Genomic DNA, 22,353 nt, shown 5'->3' with positions numbered 1-22,353 from the left:
CCCGTCCCAGGAGGGGGGGTGGCGCAGCTGGGGAGGGCAAGCGAGGAGTGCAGGGGCTGGGGGGGCCCAGCACGGCCGTGACTCAGCGCCGTGACCGCCGCAGCTCTGCAAGGAGCCGGTGGGTGCCAAGCAGGCGCCGGCCCTGCTCGCGACACCCGCAGGCAGAGGAGAGGCTGCTCGGTGGCCCCCGGAGCCTCCAGCCCTTGCTGCAGGGTGGGGGCAGCTGCCAGCACGGCCGTGGTGCCCCCACGGTGCTCTGCTGGCGTCCTGGGGCTGCCCCGTGGCTGTCCTCTGGTCCTGGGGACCCCAGGGACACGGCTTTTGGGAGCCCCCGTCCCCAGCCTGATGGCAATGCTGGGGCAGAGCGCGTCCGGCTGCGCCAGCACCCCTTTTCCCTCAAAAAGCAGACAGAGTGGGTGTCCCGCGGCTGGACACTGCAGAGATGTCCCCGCTTAACCCCTCGGGCTCCACCTGCCCTCCAGCTTTGGGCTCCCGCAGGGCTCTCGGGGTGCGGTGGGAGCCGTCAGCCGGTGGCTTTGCCCAGCGCTGAGCCCCCGCGTCCAGGGTGCAGGGGCAGGGCTCGCGCATCCCGGCCCACCTCGGCTCCAGCCGCCTCGGCTGCCCTTGGGCATTTCTCCCAGCACTGCGGCGTTGAGGTGCCCCGGCCCCGGGGGACCTTCACGGCTCCAGCCCACGGCACAGCCCCGCAGCCCTTGGCCGGGCTCTGCAGGTGACCTTGGAGGGCCACACGCAGCCCCATGAGCAGCTCAGAACCATCCTGCCCGGAGCCCCCAGGCCCTGCACCCCTCCGGGAGCAGCTCCCTGCCCCAGGCACGGGGACAAACGGCCCCGCAGGGGTTGGCAGCGGAGCCGGGGGGGTGCCGGGGTGGCCGTGGTGGCTCAGGCGCTCGCACGGCACCGAACAGCCCCAGCCTGGCTATAAAAGGAAGCGACTTTTTTCCACGCTCTGCCCCAGCCGCGTGCCCGGCCGCCCTCTGCAGCCGCTCGCTGGCGGTGGCCTCGCCAAGTTTCACCGCTCGGCATCTGCCCCGGCTCAGCCAGCACGGGGCAAGCCCCCGCCTCGGCCGCTGCAGCCGAGCAGGAGGTGGGTGCACAGCCGGGGGGGGCCTGGGGAGCGCCCCTGTCCCCAGCTTCACTCGTGGGCACCGCACGCTTCGGGGCTGCGGCCGCATGGCTCGTGGTGCCCCGGTGTGCCCAGCACCCCGCACACGGGGCTGCGAGGTGGGGATCCTTTCCCCTCCCATCCCATTCCATCCCAACGCATGGCCAGGGGGTGCTCCAACGCCCCCCTCAACCCCACCACGAGCTCGCTGCCATCCCCACGCCTCTGCCTCCACCTGCCCAAGGCGCGGGGGGCCGTGGGGACCCCCAACCCCACAGCCCTCGGGCTGCGCCCTCCCTCCCTGCCCGAGCTGCTGCGAGCAGCCAAGCCCAGGCGAGCGCAGGGGCCGCGAGCAGCAGCGGCATCCCCAGCCCGAGCGGGGCTCGGCTCCAGCCGAGCTCGCTGAAGGTTAAACGCTGGCGGCGGGGAGAGCCCCGCTGCCTCCCGCAGCCCCCGCGCCCGCCAGCTCCCTGCGGCCACTTACTGTCCTGGAGGTGACACCGGCCAGGGCTGGGCTCCGGTGGCAGCGGGCTGCTGCGTCCCCCGGCAGGAGCACGCCGCTTCCCAGCTCGCCTTGACTTTGCCACAGGACTCCTCCAGCTCGTCCGCAGGAGCTTGCAGCATCCTCCAGTTCAGCAGGAGAAGTTCCTCGCTGGGGAGGGAGGGAGGAAGGGAGGGATTTAAGGCAGCCCCTGCCCGGGCTGCAGATGCCTCCAGGTGCAGGTGAAGCCCCTCGGCTCGCTGAGGCACCCCGCAGCCCCCTCCTCGCGTGCCCCATCCTGGGCTCGGTGCCCCCGGCACGCAGCTGACGGATGCGGGGAGGCACCTGGGGTGATCCCTGCTACCGAACCTCTCCCTCCCGGCCCAGGCACCGCTGGCGTGCGAGGCACTGGCCACCTCCACCTTCTGCCCCGCGTCCCCTGGGCGCACAGCGGGGGTCCCGGAGCACCCGCAACGCCTCTCCTGGGCCCAGCAGCAGCTGGGGGGCTCGGAGGGGGAAACCCGTCACTGCTGCAGCCACACAGCTCCCTGGGGACCCCACGGACACGGGGACACCCGGCTGCCCTGTGCCACCCACACACGCTGCCCCTATCGCCCATCGCAGGGGGGTTATAGGGTCCGGAGCAGTGCAGAGCAAAGCCAGGGGTGCGGGGCTGTGCTGCCCACCCCAGGACCCCGCGCCCCCGACGTCACCCCACCCTACCTCTGCGTGCAGCCGGTCCCTGGCCCAGGGGGGACCCGGGGACACACCTCGTCCTGGCCACCAAAGGGCGAAGGCAGACAGACAGATCCACGGCATCCCTCCCGCGGCGGTCCCCGGCGGCTCCCTGCCTGCCCCAGCGCCCTCCCCAGCCCGGGTGCGCTCTGTTTGCCTGCTATTTTTGGCAGCCTCCTAAGAGCTCCTCTCAGGCTATTAATAATGAGAGTGCGAAATTCGTTTGGCCTCTCCTATATAAGGAAAGGTAGAGGCTTAGAGGCAGCTAAATATACTGGCGCGTGCGGGAGCGAGCGGGGAGGCTTTGGCACCGAGTGTGGAAAAGAGATTGTTTGAACAATGGAAAGACGGACTCACTCGGAGCGCAGGGCCCCGTGCGGACGGACGGAGGGACGGAGGGACGGATGGACGCAGGGATGGTGCCCGTGGGCCTGGCCAGGCCCGGCGCTGCAGCACCCGATGCCCCCGGGGACCCTGCTTCTGCAGGACGGCAGCGGGAGCAGGGGGACGTGCCTGCGGCGGGGATGCTGCGGGAGGTCCGGGGCTGAGCCGGCCGAATTTTCCCCAAAACACGCGACGAAAGATCCCGTAACGAACCCGCTGGGCCAGCAGCACCCCAGGCTCGGTGCCTGGGCAGCAGGGACGTGCACTCAGCCGCCTTCAAGCCCCGCTGCCGCTTCTGGGAGCCCCGGGCTGGGCCAGGCGCTGACCTTGCCCCGCTGCCGGGGCCCGGGAGAGCCCGGCTGGAGCAGGGAAAGCAGCAGCAATTCGGGGAATCCTGATGGCAGGAAGGCACGGAGGAGCAGTGCCAAATTCACATGGTCATAACAAGGACAGCACAGGCAGAGGGGTGAGAATATGCATGGAGCAAAAAAAAAAAAAAAAAGTGCTCTCCCCCTGAGCTCCATAAACAGATTTTCTAATTTTTTTTTTAAATCCTCCTAGGCAAGGTGTTGTGTAGGGAGGGCCGGGGAGCCCTGGGTTGTGCCTGCAGCTACGCCGAGCTCCCCAGCACGTCGGCCTCATCCTGGGCCGTGGCACAGCGGTGCCGGCACGGGGAGAGGCCCCGATAACGGACCTGGGGTTGCTCTGAGGCTCCGTGCGAGCACGGAGACAGCAGGGAAGGGGCACAAGCAGAGCCCCCTGGGGCACGTCACCCAGCAGGTGACCCTAGGGGGGTCCCAGCACCCCGGAGCCCCCCGTGGTGGGTGCCGCCTCCCGGGGAGAGAGTCCCTGTGGGACGACACCAGCAGCTCCAACCCCGGACCCCCCAGTCCTGAGCACCTCGCTCCCCGTGGCGCTCAGCACCCGCGCTTCTCCAAGCACCACAGCTGCATCCCGCCGAGGAAGGCACTGTAGGCCAGAGGCTGGTGGAGGAAGGAGCAGCTGCTTGCCCTCGGGGCAGGGAGAAACCCCCGGCTGGCTCCATCGCTGCCCTAGGGGCTGGTGCAAGCTTTTGGCTCCAGAAGCCAAGCCCCAAGGGCCTGCAGCTGGGGGACTCCTCGCCCGCAGCCGCCGCCCGTCCCACACCTCTGCAAGGAGCCAGCGAATGTTAAGTGGTGCTGAGCAGACAGCACAGGCAGCTCAGCTGCAAAGGGGCAGCCTTCGGAGAACTGCACGCAGGGGTATGGGGAGAGCAGGAGGAATAAAACCAGCAGAGTTGGGTGACACGGAGCGGAGCGGGAGCGCAGGGGGAAGGCACGGAGCTGGCAGCGCCGCTGGCAGAGGGGCAGCAGGCTCCTCGGGTTCGGCTCCTCGTGTCCTTAGGTGACAGTGGTGTGAACCCCGAGGGCTCCAGCACAGCCCCTCAGCCGTGGGAGGTATGGATGGGCGGAAGGGTGGCTCTGGAGCCGTCTCTGTGCTTTGAAAAAGCCACGTCCCACAATGTAGTCGGGCCCCTTTTGGCTGCCATGCATTCCCTACAGCAGCCAGCGACAGCTGGGCAGCCTTGATCATCTCCTTCAAGGACTCCACTAACAAATGTTCCCCTGCTTCACTAAGAGGAACACCTACCCTGCAGCTCGAGCCCCAAAGCTTCTGCTGTTTTGCTTTCCAGTGAAGTCAGTGATCCCCATCCCTCCTTCGGCTGTCGGAGAACAGCCCCGGGCAGATCCGTGGCACTCTGCACCCACGGCCCCTAAAGCATCACCGAGCCCCAGAGCCCAGCAGCCCCCTGAGGATGAGGAGGGACTCCCAGCTCCCGTCCAAGGAGGGCAGTGGTCACATTAGGACCCATCCCACAACTGAAACTGGAGAAAGAAGCAAGATGAGCAGCAGCAAAACATCTTCCCTGTTTATTTGCAAGAAACTTTTTGTTTAAAAAATTACTTTTAGTCTTGCTCCAAGTAACACTGCAGTCAAACGTTGTTAAACCAAAGTTCAGACAGGTCGGGCAGCCTGCCGCTACACGGAGGAATGAAGAAAAGATTTAAGAGCAAACTATTTTAAAACTAGATCGTAACGTTTGCCTCAAACATCTTCACAAGTGTTTGAAGTTCATTCGTGTTAAAGAAGAAAATAAAATCAAGTGACTCCGATGGTTCATCTAACAGATGTCTCAGCTTTTAGCTTCCACACATGGGTAACTTGTAGCCAGCGTCTCTAATTGTGAAATCAAAATGCATAGCAATGCAGAAACCTTCCCCGTGCAAGGTCAGAGCGGGACCACGGTGCTTGGGTAACAAATGAGCGATGATATTGGTGATGCTACGGGGGAGAAGGAGGCGAAGGATTTGGAACACGTTTGCTCTACATGCACACGCCTTGGAAGAGGTCTGCGTTAATGGCGCACCGAAGCAGCCTGCCCCGCGCCTCCTGTGCCGAAGTTACCACCTGCAGCTCGGGAGGGTTCCCCCTCATCCTCTGCAGGCCCTCGTGCTCCGATGCTGCCGGCGTGGCGCTGCAGAGGGATGCTCAGAAGCACCAAGGGTTAACAAGGGGAAGAGGGCTCGGGGAGGGGTGGCCGCCCGCTGCACTGCTGCACTGCGAGGGAACACCAACGGGGAGCCAGAATTATAAAGGGGAGCTCGCGCTGTGCTCCGTCACCAACCTGCACTCAGCGGTGACAAACGACTAAGGAGGGAGGAAGCCGTCCTAACCAAAGGGCTTGGAGCAGAGGGAATGCCACAGCCCACTGCAAAACCTTCACGGAGGCAGACAACGGCTCTCCTGCATAGGGTGGTGCTGGCAGCTGCCTAAAGCACCTCATCCCAAAGGTGTTCCCGCACAGTGAAGCGTAAGAACAAAGCCGACCTCGGCTAAACAAAGGTGTTGGGGAGCAGCAGCTGCACAGACTTTAATTCTTCCCTCTTCCGTAATAGGAAGCCAGGCTTGCTTGAATGCACGCACTGCATCTCCTGCGAGGGTTTCTGATCTCTGCAGCAAGGAATGCCTGAACCACTGCAAGCACCGCTCGCTCGCTGCAGAGGGGATTTCCCCAGGACGGACAGGAGCAAGAGACTTGAAAGGCATATGCCCCAGAAACAGCTGAGTCCAACAGCGTGGAACGATTTCAGGCACGGTCCCAGGACCACATCTGGTTAATCCCTGCAGCTTCCAAACCTCGTTTTCTTGCAGTCTGTTCATCTTACATCCAAAGGAAGGGAAATGCCTCAGAGGGTGGCGTCACCCAAGAGTTAAGTGTTTGGCCAGGAGCGGGCTTGCAGCGAGGGCTCCAGACAAGCACTGGGCTGTGACCCTTTAAGGCACGGCAAGGGGAGCATCGTCCTGCTGTCATGCCATCCCCGTGTGTGGTCCGAGGCGGGCTCCTCGGGAAGGAGCAGTTGTGAGAGCGGGTGCAGGAGGAGCAGCCCGGGCAGGGGCCGCTTGGCGCTGAGCACCAGCTGCACGCCAGACAGACACAAACCGGAGGGTGGCCTGGGCTGTGACGCAGGCAAGCGAGAGGCAATCCCCGTCCCAGTGCAGGCAAGAGGGCACGAGGCTGTTGCCCCACTCGGGACTCCTCGGGAGAGTGCCTGGCTCCAGCTCTGGTGCCTGCGGAAGACAGCTGATTGCCCAGCAAAATAAACTTAGCAGCAGCCACGACTACATTCAGCGAGGGGACATTCCCTCGCATTCAATAGTGTTTAATCTTCATCTTGCTCAACACAAATCAGTAGTGCAGCAATATAAATACAACTGAGGAAGTTAAAGCCTTCTGGCTTTCATAGCTCAAAAAAAAGCCAATGAAACGAGTTTCCAGTTTTTAAATTAAACACAAAGAAAGGCAATAAACTGCCCGCCCATCCGTGGAGGAGCAGCGGCATCCTTCATGCCAGTAAGAGGTTGATTTCTGCCCGAGGACAGGGGTGCAACTCATGAAAGCAGCACAGTGAGATAAAGAAGCAGGTAGGGGAAAGGACCACCGCACACCTGGCTCCCAGCAAGGCCTTTCCCAGAGTTCAAGCAGCAGAGAAATACAGCCACCGGCTGCTGACACTCGCCGTGCAGTGCCACCAGGTACTGAGAATTCCCTTTTCCACTGACTACAGGACACCAAATGTACTTCGCGCTGTACCAGGGGCACACAGGGCTATTCAGCTGTAATGACATGAGGCCACTAAGCTGCCAGCCAGAGGGAAGAGCCAGCTGCTTGGAACTGAAGACACCAAACCCCGTTTGCTTGGGTTGTGCAAGTTTTAAGGAAAAGAAACCCCGCGTGGCATTTCGTAATTGAGATACAGTTGTCCAGACTCATGGAGGGCTTAGGGACTGACAGAAAATGCTGCTGAAGTACACCTCATAGCTTTGGAATTAAGTCAGCCATTAAGCAAGTGTACCAAAGGCGAGTGTCCCATCCCTGCTCTGGTATCCAACAGGAGAGCTTGCTGCAGGAGGGGGGCTCCCAGCCTAGCTAATTACCACAGGCAGGTCAGCTTTTCCACAACTGAACAGCCACCGTGTCATCAACACTCCCAGTGAGAAAAGCCTAACAGTTATTTAGAACGGCTACAAAACCCTCTCCCCTACCTGCAAGCTGATGGATTGTGACCATAGTGTTTAGATTCCTCCTACTCTACACTCCAAAAGCAGCCAGTGTATGTGAAAGGACAAATCTAAATTAAAATAGTGCTTAAACCATTAGGGAAGGTGGGAGTAAAAGAAAACAGAACTGTCTGACAGCAGAAGTAGTTTGTGGCGGGCTATTGGAGCCGGGAGGGAGCTCAGAGCATGCCTTGACCTTCCTTCTTCAAAGAGCTTCCAAGGCGAGTGACCTGGAAGTCCACAGGTGTTTCTCTGCTGCAGTCTGAGGTGGGCCAGGAGGGTCCTGCACATTCACAGTTGCTCCAAGTGGTTCTGTCCTGCCGCACTCCAGATGCCAGCTCTGTCTTTTCCGACGCTTCATCTGCGGTTCACAGTTGTCTTCTCCCTTTGATTTCCCTTGGAGTTCAAATTCAAGTACAACCAGTTTTAACTGAATGAAAAGAAACCTGCAAAAACAAAGTTATTTTCTGTGAAACAAGGTAGCAGCTGTTGTCCTAACCAAACTGGCCTCCAAAGGCCCTTGCAGAATAGGGACGGGAGTGGCCTTCTCTTTCCCATTGAGCTCCAGCAAAAGGCCACCTAAAGGGAGCTATAGGGTTTCCTCCCTCTGGTTCTTGGGTTTTAGCATCACTTGTCCATTGCGCAAGGAGCCGTTCTGGCTACGGAGCAGTTTCCCTTTCTCACGGTCAGGCCACGTGAAGATGGCTTCATCGCTGTCCAGTTCAGACTCGGAGTGCATCAGGCTAGTGTTGAGGACCTGGGCTTTCTGTCTGCCACCTTTGAAGGAGAGAGATTCCCAGGTTAAAACTACCTTTAACACTGGTCAAACACCACAATTTAACCCCGTTCCCCCTCTAAGTGTCACGTTCCTGTCACATCAAGGGATGCAACACAGGAAATCAGACTTTCCTGTGTCCGTCACTATTCCCTCAAATGCTGAACCCGAAGACGAAGCGATCCTGCTTCAGATACCTTGGCATGACAGAGGTCACACAGACATTTCCAGATAGTGCAAAGCACAACAAATGGGTAGGGAAACAAATCACATTACCAGAAGGGGCTGTGAGAACTTGTGGGATCTCTGTCTCCCTGACCTTGCTTGAGGGCATTGTCTAGAAAGCTCTCTGAGGGCTAACGGCTGTGGTAAAGAGAACACGCAGGTGTGCAAGAGAAGATTGCTGCATTCTTACTACCCTCCCTACTCTCATCTCACTCCTCTTTCCTGCAAAGGGAGGGAAATAAATTAATGGGCTGAATTTAGATTAATGCACAAGGACAGGAGAGAGACATTTACTGATATTGTCAGCTGTGGAAATATTTAAATTCAGCTTCTCCTTAATGGAGAAATGCAATATTTCCTCTGTTATCAGAATGCTCCCTGGACGTATCTAGCAGGGAAAAAGACTTTAGTCAGCAGCCAGCCTTGGAAGAGGCAGGATGGGTTTAGTTACCAGAGAGCAAATGGTTGAGGCACATTTGCTACCGACTGCAGAACAATGAGCCCTTTATTTAACAGTGGGGCTCTTCTGTGCGGGGTGACAGATGGTCAGATGAAAGCAGAGTTGGGTGCAAAGGGAGGGAGATCCACCCGTTTTTTCTTCAAGGGTATCATGCAGTTGGGATGGCCCAGTTCTCAGAGGAATTATCTGCTCAGCTCTGTCACTGCAATGCCCTTCAATGCTGTCGTTAGGCACCATTCACCTTCCTGGAACACCATTAAATGGGATAATACTAGGATGAGCAACTATTTTCCTCTAGCAAACAAGGACCAGGGACTATTTTCCACATGCAGTTATTTAGAACGGCTACAAAACCCTCTCCCCTACCTACAACCCCTCCTGTTAGAAACAGGACTAAAACTCTTACTCGAAATGCCTATTTCAGCAGCTGAAGCACTACCCGGCATTTGGTGGGGCTGTGCTTTGTATAAACTCTCCCACTTCTCCCTCCTCTCCTGGTCAATCAGCAGGTGATAACGGCTCGGTTCAGGTATCAGATACAATCAGCAAAAACACTCCAGCCTGAAATAACTCAGTGATCTTTGCAAAGCTCCTGACAAGCACCTTCTAGGACAGCAATGCGGACAGGAAAACGCTGGCTAAGAACACTGAAGACAAGCGATTGCCTTTCTGGAATGGGCCGATGGGCCTGTAACCACATAGAGCACTGGGGACTAAGATAGGCATCTGCTTCTAGGAAGAATTAAAGGATGAGCTGAAATGTGAAACTTTCAGAGCCTTGTGCCCACAAGGACAAAAATGGATATGTTTAAGAACAAGTAATTTGGGGTGGGAGAATATTGGGGCAGAAATGAACAGCAGTCTCTCCGGGCCACCGAGAATTTTCATGTTGCTTGGTGTCCCTTTGTTTACCACAGAAAGTCGATCAGTTGGGTGAAATGCTTAATGCCACTGAATTCATGCTTAGCTGAAAAGCCTTGCCAAGGAATTGCATACTGGCAAGAAGCAAACTGACTAAAGCAGAGTACCAGAACTAAATGAAAAACTTCAGAGCAAGAGAAGCTACAGTCAATGCTCAGTTTTGGACTTCCTGGATTAGGCCGGTCTCTGAACTGCTTACATTTATCTGCTTTGTGACAGAAAGTGGAAACATCAGGACTATACCAGTTTCAGCCCCAATTTTTAAACCAAAGAGTTAGATAACGACTAAATACCCTGTCTACTGATTAGAAACAAGCTCTTAGATCTTCTGAGACTCGTCTGTCAGTACCTAACATCATGTTTGTTTCACTCTGTGATTTTTAATTCCACTGAGGAAGAGTGTTCTTAGTCAGCATTCTGGAAATGCTGAGCTCTTCCCTCTCATGTTTTACCTGCTTTGGGATTTGGTTTTAACTCCAGGCTTTCTTGATCCGTTGCATCCAAAATCTTATATTTGCTTTTTCTTTTGGATTTTCCTTTTCGTCTAGGAAGAAAAAGGAAGAAAAAGAATTAAGAGGCAGTTCATTTCTAAAAAACCCAGAAGAAAAAAAAAAACAACTGATCTTCAAAGTACTTGCTTATTTCAGATTATGTTAGTAACAGAAAGCAAAACATTAAAAACACTGCTTTAGTTGCACATTTACAGGCTAATCCAAGTCTCACTTCTTAACTGAACCCAGAGTTTTAGGACTTCAGTATTTCACTTCAAACACCAAGTGACAAAAACTAACATCACAGGGCTAAGCAGCCAACCTGCCGGGACTATGGGTTTGAATCTCTTTCACCTCCTAATGCAGCTACTTGGCTCTGAAGCACGGACACAGAGAAGGTTATGACCTCAGTCCCACCTCTTGCAACAGCAGATCACCATCCAGGATAAGATTCCAAAGGCAACCACAATGAGGAACGATGCAATGATCACATACAGCACACTCCACTCTGAAAGCAAAACACCGCAGAGATAAAGACGATTTGGCAACTCATGCAGTTGAGTGTGCACTTTAGATGGCTACTCTCGAGAAAGAAAAAAAGAAGGGCCTGACCCTTTGCAGAATTACAGAAGCTACTATCTATCACCGGCGGGATCACTAACTCGCTTACAGAAGCCAAAGGCTTAAGATTCAGTGTGCAGATTCACTGCACAAGGTTGTTTTTTTTTTGCTTTCCTAAAAAAGCTCTTTTCAATGTATGTTATTTTTCAAAATTTGCTTTCCTGGGACAGGAAAGCCCTTATAGGGTCACAATTTACACACTGAGAATAGACTCAACTCTTAGTGAGTGCTCACCAAAAGGTTCCGAAGCAGAGTTCACTTCTCTATCAAATATTTCCTGCCTAAAACATAAGTTTAGTGAGACCGGGACAGGGACCATCTCCTTGGGCGAGCATGGTGTCAGAGACACTGGGGGAAAGCAGGTACCTGTTACACAGCATACCTTGGGCTTCACTTTTTGCTTCCTAAAGGTGAACAACACCAGGGAGATTTCACGTACCACAGTTGCTTTCGCCATCCCCCATCTGCACCCTGATGAGGTTCTCCATCCAGAACGGGTCGCAGACACAGCGCTTGGTGAAGGAGTCACAGCGGCCGTGCTCAGAGCAATTCAGCTGACATGCTAGGGACCGAAACCAGCAAGGTGAAATAAATGACTCACACGTGAGGCAAAAATGGGATAATATAGTTCAATATGGCCAAATCACAGAAAATTCAGAAAACTCCTGCTTCACAAGCAACACAGCACACCACACATAACATGTTACAAAAATTTTGCCTAATAAGATCATGATTTTGATATAAAGTCTCAGAATTTGTACATTTGTTAAGTAAATGTTTTAAAAAATACGTTTTGACTTTCAAACTCAAAGCCAGTCTGTGAGACAGACTACAAGAAACAGATTCTTTAAAGTGATCACGAATCACAGCACGAAAGCAGAACTGGAATTTTAGAACTTATGGTTCTGTGACCTTCAAAAGCCAATCAAAGCGGTATTCCATTAACACTGTACTTTAGTTTCAAAAGTAACAATCTGCTTTTGATCTTCTGAATTCCTATCTTCCCATCAACATTACAAGTAACATTTGTATGTTTAACAAGATAAATAGTGACTAGTCATAAGCAACTGGTAAAAAACTGATTAATTTGCAGTCTAATGGACTTACTTTTCCGCTTCCAATTTAATAAGATACAAAAGCTACCGGAGTATGTGCGTGTGTATGCACACGCAGGTGGGTTTAGCACAAATGAAGGACCATACTCTTTGCAAGCATCTGAGACAAGGGGAAAAGATGTTAGCTCATACAACAGCAACTCTTACTTACTGACTGTGTTAATTTCTAGTGCCCGGAAGATGAGGAAGTCTGACTGCTGTTTCCGTAGTTCATTTTTTAGTGTCCAGGCTACCTCTCGTCCTTTGAATATCTGATGGGGAGGCTGGTTCTGTACAAAAAACACCATCTTCGTGCTGGAAGTCAGACAAAAAACAATTATCTGCTACTTCTCCAAACATCAGGCAGAGAACCATTCTCCCCTCTGTCATTACAGGGGCTTGCTCAGAATCCCAAATTTGCTTGAAAGTCAAACTTCTGGCTCCCTCTTGAAAGCAATAATGATAAACCTGGTCACAGAGTAGATGTCCCTTTAGGACATCAGATCCAACCATACTTTGAAAGCTAGGGCTGGACTGTTCTTTAGTTTGATAATGGTTTTGTCAAGCCTAGTTTCAAACATTTTCAAGCATATCTTTGCATGTTCACACTAAATATGGAATTACTCAAAGTTTCTGGTCTTCCCATTTTCATAATCTCCTCCCTCACTCTGGGATCCTTAGACCTTATGACCCACGGAAGTCACAGGCTCATTTAACTGTTCTGCACAGAGCTCCAACAACAGAGAAAATAATGAAGATTTACAATCTTTTGCACATTGCAAAGCTTACTTTGAATGCAGGGTTAGAGCCAGGAAAACAAAAAAGTACTGGTACAGAGGTTGCTGTATTCTCCCTCTTTAATTCTATGAATTTTCTAATAGAAGAACTTGCTCCCCTAGGCTTGCAAGCCTTGCAGAGCTCTGGGTATCCTTCAGATTCACAAACGGATAACTCAATGTTTCAGGTTTATTATTACCAGTGATCTTTTGAGTGAGTCAACAGCAGCTGGGGGAAAAAGATCTTTTTAAAAAGTACAAGTTACTTTGATAGTTGAGGCAAAAATGTGATGTTAAAGCCATCTGTCAGAAAATAACCTCTGCTCTTTTATCACACTTCCCACTCTTTTGTCTACTTAATAAACATAGATGAAGTGTTAATTACAAGAATGCCTTACTTGTCTTTTTCAGTGGAAGAACAGTGGCAACTGGTCTGGTCATGGCAGAGATAGAAAGGTAATACTGAAAACAGAAAGTGCTGGCTCTTCTGTTCTGAGCTCTTTAGGTTTGCACGGACAATGAATTCTGATTTTACTGCTACAGCAGGCAACACGGGCATGAAGGAATCAATACATTATTGAACTCAGGGAAGTCTGAAGCATAACTGAGGACTTATTTCTGGCTTGCTGCATGATTTTAAGCATGTCACAATTTTTTTTCCTCAGTGCTTCATTTACCTTAATTTTTAGTAAAAGTGGAGTAGTTTTAAGTGTAACACTGCGCTTATTTCAACAGATTATCACCCTGTCCTCGATAACTTAGTTGCCACGCCACTCAAATTCACATTCAGGCATCCTCAAACATACCTATGGTAATGATGGATTGCTTTTAGTACATAGATATGTATTAAATAGACATTTCAGAACTAGTTGCTGAAGTTTTCTGCAAAATAGTGAATTTCCCAGACCAACCATTTGTACAGAGGTGGAAAGCTGAATTTGACCAGGTACTTTCATGCCAAAGCAGCATGAAGAGGATCCAGCTGGGCTGAACCATCCTTTGTATGACTTGCTGGTTACTCTACTTGAAGTTGAGCAGGTCCAGGCAGGCAACAGGACCCTGGCCTACAGCCCTGCCTATATGCAGATTTCCTCTTGTTTAGAAGAGACCAGCTGTAGTTTATTTTAAGCTAAATCACAACCAAAACCAAGTTTTTGTCTTCTGTTCAAACGACAATTACACTGGCTTCCAACATTTCATTTTACATTCGAGTTGTGCAGGCAGTAAAGCCAATATAAAACTACAAAGTTGGCATGCGAAGCTACTGCTAAGAGCATTGCTATGCCAGCACTGTGCACTGCTCTAGTGTGGCATCAACTTTTCACTAAGCTACTCCTTTATCAAGCCCCATTATTTGTCCAGTTATAAATCAGTTGTAGAACCTCCTTCAGACAGTCCTCACAATCCTCATAAACAAAGATTAGTTCTTATTTTACAGATCTGTGGGGCAAAGGCATTAACAGCAGACAAGAGCTTTGAGGACAATGCACCATCTCCAGATGGAAAAGATAGCCAAGACCTGCTTGGCAACATGCCTCCTCTGACCTAAGCAAGCAGGAATATCAATTTTAAGCAACATCTTTGTACGTTCTGATTATCCAATCTGCTTCCCAAGAGAAAACAGCCCTTCGTTTACTAAACCCTTAAGCATTCCCCCTCCTTGTACATTCACAGACAAACCCTACCTTTGCTCAGTGTACGGCTGGATCTTTTGCACGGTGATGTCTGAGTCGAGGACCCCCAGCAGAACCCCTATTTGTCGGATGAACATCCCCTTCTGCCTCTCAGTCAGCTGGCTGACGTTAACATCCAGAATGATCTCCACAAGGTTATTTTTTCTAGGATCTAGTGAGAAGATTGATGAGATAAATAGACGTTCTAAAGATCTGTATTAATGGTCTGGCTACAAGTCAGGCGTCTAGCATCTTTCCAAAATGTTTCTGCTTTGAACACAAAAGTACAGAATCTTGCTGTAGGGAGAGATACAGGTCTATGACCTTTACTGCTAATGGCAAGTGGCAAGAGTCAGCCTCCAAGAACCACACAAAAATACAATTATTTCCCCCAGAACTTTTGATGTTTGACACTTTTGAGCTGGATCTACAATACATACTTAGTACAGTACCCTGACTATGTAACCATATTTACAATATGATCCTATGATACCCTTACTGTCTTCAGAAAAACAGAGGGCTTGCTAATAGGCTGTAGGCAAATGTGGTACAGCACAGAAACAGACTCACCAGGTTTGACTTCCACTGTTGTCCGTTCTACATCACTCTCTCCTTTGGCATCTGTTACTCTGAGATGGAATGTGTAGGTCCCTTCCACCAGATTGGACAGGAGAAGGATGGGATGATGGTCTGAATTATTTAAGACTTCCTGGAAGGCAGAGCCAAAAAAAAAAAATCAGGAAACCAAGCCACAAACTAGCTTGATATATCACCATATTTAAGGACATCACTAAAAGGTAATGGGTGCAATGATCAGCTTTTTATTTCCTCAGAAATTGTCAGTGCTACCTCTCACCGACTTCTATGGTGCTGCAGACTGCCATTTAAAAAAGAAAAACTCACCCCAGCTGCAGGGCTGCCCTCATCCCGGGTCCACAGGTAGCTGACAATTCCCTTATCATCAGAGGATTTTGATCCATCCAGTTCGGCTGTATTTGTAGGCAAGGTGATGACAACATTTCCCCCAATCTTTGCAACAGGTGGCTTGTTTATCTCTAAGCAAACAGAAATAAAGCAGTTGGAGGAAAATTTGGTAATGCCCAACGAAAAACCTGCTGCCTTAGATCTCTACTGCAACCCAGAAACACTTATCTAACCCTGGGGGAGAGAAGGGCAATTATGTGCTGTGGGATTTAGCTGAAGACACTATTCCTCCAGAGAAGGATAGACCCCTGACTTACAGAAGGCCATTTCAGTGCTCTACACATTATTCTTCACCCATTCCTGCTAAGCTCGCCTCTGCTCAAACAGAACCTGGGTCTCAAGCAGTTCTGCATGTGGCTGGACATACCTTCTTTGACAATAACGTTGACCGAGCTTTGGCTCTGCAAGTTCCTCTCATCTTTAACTGTCAGAGTAAACTCGTATGTCCCAACTTGAAGGCCTGTTACAGTGGCAATGCTGCTGTTTGCATTCTCCAGCTTGACACCATCTGGGCCCCTAAACAAAGTACACAAGGATCAGTTTAAACTTTGTACAGATCGTTGGAGCTAGCCTCACAACAAACATGAGGCTCGAGCAGAGTTTATGGAGATGCAAGCAGACAGCTGCCTGGAAATAAAAAGTCCATGACAAAAAGCAAAATTATTTTCTTCAGTTACAGCAAGAAAATCAAAAAAGTGCATCATTCGGAACAAGGACTACACTATTTGGTGATTTAGTGGTTTTTTGTTTGTCTGTTTGTTTTAAACCAGGGTAACACTGATATCTGCATTTAAGTAGGGTTTAAAAAAGCAGAATTCCCAGCAAAATGGGCTCATGTGAACTGTGTAATAAGCCAACTTTTTCTTTTAAGAAAAGTTACAGAGCAAAAATAGTTCCTGCATTTATAGGAGCTTTACACAAACTTTTGCATTAGCAAATAGGAAAAGCTACTGCAAGTTGCTCCTAGGCTCTTTCCTGAATTCTCTAAAGCACTTTCAGGGAATTTAGAGTCTGAGCAGCAGAACACTGCCTCTTTCAAATATATTGCAAAAGTATTAAGTCAGAAAGCCCTGCTGTTATTTGATTATGAGAGTCAGCCTCTTCATAAGATCAAGACCACGTTACACCAATTCAATTCAAACACAGCCGGTCTCCTTTACATGTCACAACCACACTGAGAATGGGCATCAGGCCTAATGCTCGAGAAAAAACTCCACCTCTCTCCAGTTAAACCTAAATCCGTGTCTCATTCAAGTCAGTGGTGAAGCTTGTCAGGCCCGATGAGACCAGGATTTAACAAAAGAGGGGTACGTGTGGTGTGTCTTGTTTGAAATTAAAGACCCAGATACTTGCAGAAGAATGGTCGGAAGATGATACACACCGTGTTTTTTCCCAAAGAAAGGAGACTATTTTCTGGTCATCTGAGCTCTTGCTGCCATCTAGAGTGGTGCTGTCCACAGGCAGAGTTAATTCTTTATCTGGACCAGCATCCGCCTTTGGAGGCTTATTGTTCTCTGAAAAAGGATTGCAATACCTTTTTACACATACGCCATAAAGGTGGAGCTTACTCCCCCAGCATTAAGAAGCTTCTCCAAGATCCCTAGTATACTTTTTGTCGATTATTTCTCAGAATACTCAGAAAAAAGTGAGTTAAAAAGCAGTTAGGAGTTCAGATCAGTTCTATTGACATTATTACAGAAGCTTTTCTGAAAGAAACACAAAGCTACTACAAGATCTAGAATATATTAACAGAATGATGCTCACCTCTAAACACTGGAATTGAAGTGGCAAAAAAACTAAGGGCAGCTTACCTGGCTGGACTATCACAGTGACCTCTGCAGTGGACTGGTGCCCAGCAGAATCAGTCACTATTAGCTGGTACGTGTAATCACCTTCTTGCATTGCAGAGAGCTGTAAGACTGGTGTCCTCACCCCCTGCGAGAAAACATAGTAATGTACTGAGAAGATTCCTTACACCAATCGTTATAGATCTGAAGACTGTTTTTAAAACAACTATTATCAGCAGATTCTAGGGGCTTATTATTAACCCCTGCTGTGGGACCAGAAGCCTGTGCCACTTAAGCATCTGCAATACTCACACCCAAATTTATGCACAGCACCAAGGACACTGTTGTGGAACAAAGTAACAGTAAAGCCACACAGGTAAACAGACCCTTTGAGATTCAGTAGTTAGCAACCCAAACAACATTCTCTGGAACCCTGGTCAAACCACAAAATTTGTGAACCTAATTAATGGACTTCCTTATTCCATAAATGTGACCTTTGTAATGATCTTTAAAAGAAAAATGATGATATGGAAACAAGTTCCTGCTTTATACTGTTTGGGACTGAGGAGTGGCTGGTTAGTATCAGCAAAGTTGATACTCCAAAGTTTAACTCAAAAGGTTCATTTCACTGTGTTTGCCCGTGACTTGGCACAAAGGGTTATTCTGTGAATCTAAATGCCAAGAAGTATTCGAAACTGCATTGCTCAAGAAAGGAAATAGGATGCCGTTGAAAACACGTGGCTAGACTGGTGCTGGTACCGGCTCAGCCATAAGCCAATACCATCGTCACATGGTTTTAAGTGTTTATTTAACCATTATGTGCACGCTCTGTAGGATTCTAAGAAATACTTGATAACAGCCACTTAAAAATGGGTTGGTTATTGAAAAAAACAACAGCCAATGAGTGATCCAGGATGAGCACAGGAGACCCGCACTGACCTGCATCTCCATCACCTTCCCTTTGCTGTTAGGGCTGAGCAGCCACTCGTAGCTGACAATGCTATGATCATCGGTGCTCTGATTCCCATAGAGGGTAATGGAATTCTGAGGCAGGGTGATCACTTGGTTTGGGCCTGCATTCGCCACCGGAGGATAATCCACTGCTTTGTTCACAGTCAGGTTGGCAGTGGTAGAGTTGCTGGCACCATCTGAGTCCACTACTGTTAGACTGAAGAGAAAAAATAAATTGTGAAAGCAGTGAAGAGTCGTAATTATCAGAACAGAATATAAAACACTGGCTGGAATTAACTGAAATGCAAAAGGGATAGAAACTTAAGGCACTTAAGGACAGGATAGTCTTTTTTTTTTGGAAACCAGGCTAACACTTCAGGAATCTTGTACATTTCATTCCTTTATTCTTAAGGGATGAGAGCAGGCCAACAGGTCCAGGCAAAACCTACCTGAATGTGTAATTCCCAGGTACCAGGTTGGTCAGTGTCAGTATGGCAGTATCGCTAGAAACCTTTTCCTCCCGCAAAGGACCCTTCAGTTCTTCCCAATGATAACTGACAATTTTATCATCATCAGTGCTTTCTGTTTCAATTAGGAAAGAAAATGGACATATAAAGAGTTGGAAAATAATGCTTCACAAAATCCAGATGTTCAGTTCCCAACTTCGGTCATAGGCTTAGGGGGCAAAGGCATTTCTGGTACAATCCCCGTGGTCTCTCTTACACTCAGATACCCAAACAGTATATTCTCCTCTGCCCTGTTTCACAGGTACACTTGAACACCCTTAATCCCAGGTTTGTGTGTGTGTCGGGGGAAGAAACAAACAAAAAACCACTAACAAAATAGTACTAGTGATGGACAAGACAACCTGAATATATTTAAAGAAATTCCTGAAAAGCTCCAGTGTGGGCCAGGATCCGTAGATGTGGTGTGATAGCTAACCAATATGTTTGAAGCTTAACACAAGAGGGTTTCTTTTTTTCTTTTTTTTTTTTTTTTTTTTAATTCAAGCAGCAATCTCTAGAGCTTTCCTTTTCTAAGAGATTCACCCAGGTGAGTCCCTTCTGGAAGAAACATGGATAGGTGCTGGTGTGTGCATGCCCCTCTTCTGGCAGGAGAAGCTGATTCTTTTCACTAAACTTTACCCAAAGGGCCAGCCTAGAACCACACACAAAGAAACCAGGCTTGCTGGACTAAGGCATTTAAAACAGCAGGTACTCACGGCTGCCATCAATAACAGTTGAAATGGTAGGCAGTGAAATTTCCTGGAACTGTGGAGAGACAATGGCAACTGGAGGCCGATTCACCCGAGGCTCTGCAACAACGACAACCAAGCTGTTACAATGACATCTACAGGCAGACCACGATACAAAACCCTGACTAAGGAAATCTACAAAACTGCTTTGCCTTTGGGCACTAGGAGTGGCACTAGAATACATGTTGCACATCACCTTCCCCCTTCCCAGCTCTATCTACCCCTTCAGTCCCTGCAGTCATTTAATCGACAGCTCAGCAAGTCCAGGAAGGGAGTCCAAGTGTGGAGTTGATGTGCCATGCAGCTTCAAGACAGCCACTGATCAGACTGACTGCGGAGAACTGCATAATCACCAACAAAACGATCCTTGCTTCCAGCAAGTTATGAACCAGTGAAGGGAAGCAGTGCTAACAAAAGGGATTTTAAAAAAGGAAGGTGAACTGCAACCACGCAAGTACTCTGGAAATGGCCACAGTGCATCTGTCCTCCCGTTCTGAGACAAGCACTCAAGCACAGACTATTCTAACAGAGCAGCACCTAGAGCTTCTTGCCAAAGTTTGGCTGCTGCTCTGAAAAATGAATGATTTTGATGCATGCTGCCAGCTGCGGATTCACTGCTTATAAGGAAATGATCAGCAACAGCATCCAAAGAGCAGCCACACACACTTGCTAATTTAGGGAGCGCAAGAGCAATTCCTTGCCCACAAAAGTTCTGGAAGAAGTCTTATTGAAGTGTACAAAATAAAGTTCTTTTGCATAAAAGGAGATACGGAACATGCGGTTCCCTCTTTACGCAGCCCATCTAAAAAGTAAGAGCTAGTGAATGCATAAGCTACTGTATTTATACCAGCTCATCTGCAAACTATGCTTTTAAAAACAGTGAGGAATGAGATTTGACTCAACCTGCCTGTGGTTGGGAACGATATTCTTTACTGGACAGGGAAAAAAAGAACCTCCAAAGGAGCTTCAAAGCTCTGGCTTCCTTTCATTTTCTGCTCCTGCTGCTATAAGCTTTTTACCCGGTTACAGCTAGTTTCTATTGCTGCAGTGGTCTTCCAGCATGAGGCATTTAAATGCTTTTGTATCAGTATTCCAGCTCTTGCACTGAGTGTTTGACCTGGGTGCTGTATAGCAAATAGCTACGTGTATTAGCATGGCTTCACATTTCAGGAAATGACTTAACGCACATACATATATACTGAGTTCACTGCACAATGACTTTTCATGATGTTAAACTAGGGTCTAGTCAAATAAGCAAAACAGAGACAGACGAAGTTAAGGAAAGATACAACCCCACTGAACTCACTTGGATTCACTGTTACGTTCACATAACCTTCTCCATGTGCATTTTCGCCATCAACAACAACTTTGAATTCGTACAGACCAACAGTAAGCTGAAAAGTAAACACAATTATTAACCTTCAAGATGCTAGCACCTTGACTTGAGATACTGAAAGGTCAAGGTATCAAGCTTTGGCACAGCACTGTATTAGCAGCATGGAACAGGCAATTCTGCTCCAATCTATGCACACAAGGCAAAGGATGGCTTCCAAGACAAGCTATTATTACATGTATTTCAGTTTACAATGACTACACAGCAACCAAAGAGTAATATTTCTTATCACCACAGGTGACAGGGTTGTCAGTCAAGCTTGACTTTCTAGCAACAACAGGCAAACAGAAGAGATCTAAGAGATTAGTTCAGGTTGTCTGGGCACAGGAATCCATGCTAGCAGATTGCATTTGAGATAAAAAAAGCCTGCACGTAAGAAAAGAAATTCTCTTCTTGTGTGTTTTTACAAAGGAAAGTATTTTTTCTCTTTTTTCTAGGTGATGTGAGTGAGGCAGTCACCCCTTCATCATTCACTGTTGAATGAGATAGAGAAGGACTGGGTGCTGGACAACAATTATGGTATCCAAAAGGCTGAAACCCTGACAGAAACAGACATGCTCCTTTTGAAGGGCTTTTCTCTGCATAGTACCACGATTAAAGCCTGCAGTTTTTTTTTTTTTTATGAGTGCAGTAGAATCCATGACGCTTAGAGGAATGTCTCATAAAATCAGAACTGTACATTCATGCAATATTTAAAGTCATTCCCTTGTTAAGAAAACCCATGTGCAGAAACTAACGATCCTTTCACTCTGTTAGAGCTAAAAGCAGCAGCCAGGTATGAGGTATTCCATCGCTCTAAGCTAATGGAGTCAGCAAATCATTTTTCAGAGGGTAGTACAAGGCTTCTGACCTAAGCAGACCACTACATTGTTTCAGCAGTAGAAATATTCACAACCCTTTGTTAAATTGTGCCATTTTTACAGTTTGACACACTGCTTGTAGGCAGCCTTTAGATCCTGAAATCAATTTCTTTCTTTCCCTCATGCCAGAGCAATCTCTTTTTTTATAAGAGACTTAGAAGAGCTTGTAGTCAAATGTTGGCTGCCTGCCCATCACGCAATTCCCTATTCATCCTGAAATCACAAACAAGTCTTTCTTGACTACCAGGGTCCCCGTCTTCTCCACTAGGCATTCCATACAATAGGATACTAAGCAGCAAAATAAGCTTTACCTTAGATAACTTAAGGGTCTGAGAGTGCTTCCCTTCCATTTCTCCACTGTAGTCTTTCGGATGAGTAATCAGTTCCCACTCGTAGGAATAAGTGGTTCCTTAAAAAAAATAAAAATAAGAATCCAAAAGTTAGTTTTTAAAAGACTGCCTTTCTGCCATGCTGAAAAAAAAGCAAAGGTATTAAACATTTACAAGGCTCATTCTGCTGCACTACAGAGAAATGAGACAGCTTGGAGTTTGGACTGTAGATTTTGGGAATATACCCAGGAAAAGAAACAATCTGTGCTTCTAAACACATTTACTCAGGAGCCAAAACCCATCATTCTGCCTCTAAGGCACTGAAGAGGTTTGGAACAATCACAGCTCCAGAATGATAAGAGAGAAAAGCCTTATTGTGCCCTCAAATCCTGCAGGCACAACATAATGCCAGTTTTTGAACAGGAATACATCTCAT

General features: G+C 49.0%; 1 protein-coding gene across 1 annotated transcript in view; it reads right to left on the bottom strand.

Annotated features, from left to right (window-relative positions):
* Window positions 1-6,384: 6,384 nt before the first annotated feature.
* KIAA0319L (KIAA0319 like) overlaps window positions 6,385-22,353 on the bottom strand; it is a 31,476-nt gene continuing 15,507 nt past the window's right edge. Inside the window, exons 6-21 of the mRNA XM_083809719.1 lie at window positions 21,900-21,997; window positions 20,642-20,729; window positions 19,303-19,395; window positions 18,530-18,662; window positions 18,069-18,297; window positions 17,154-17,277; window positions 16,724-16,856; window positions 15,710-15,858; window positions 15,262-15,413; window positions 14,929-15,067; window positions 14,371-14,530; window positions 12,082-12,224; window positions 11,255-11,377; window positions 10,612-10,702; window positions 10,156-10,247; window positions 6,385-8,099 (exon numbers count right to left, since the gene is read on the bottom strand). Of these exons, the coding sequence (XP_083665845.1) occupies window positions 7,912-8,099; window positions 10,156-10,247; window positions 10,612-10,702; window positions 11,255-11,377; window positions 12,082-12,224; window positions 14,371-14,530; window positions 14,929-15,067; window positions 15,262-15,413; window positions 15,710-15,858; window positions 16,724-16,856; window positions 17,154-17,277; window positions 18,069-18,297; window positions 18,530-18,662; window positions 19,303-19,395; window positions 20,642-20,729; window positions 21,900-21,997 (2,135 nt within the window). The 3' untranslated portion in view covers window positions 6,385-7,911. The remainder of the gene's footprint in view (window positions 8,100-10,155; window positions 10,248-10,611; window positions 10,703-11,254; window positions 11,378-12,081; window positions 12,225-14,370; window positions 14,531-14,928; window positions 15,068-15,261; window positions 15,414-15,709; window positions 15,859-16,723; window positions 16,857-17,153; window positions 17,278-18,068; window positions 18,298-18,529; window positions 18,663-19,302; window positions 19,396-20,641; window positions 20,730-21,899; window positions 21,998-22,353) is intronic.

Source organism: Anser anser (assembly GCF_964211835.1).
Source record: "Anser anser genome assembly, chromosome: 24".
Lineage (NCBI taxonomy): Eukaryota > Metazoa > Chordata > Aves > Anseriformes > Anatidae > Anser > Anser anser.
The sequence above is the reverse complement of the archived record's forward strand: the minus strand, read 5'-3'. Positions and strand labels throughout refer to the sequence as shown.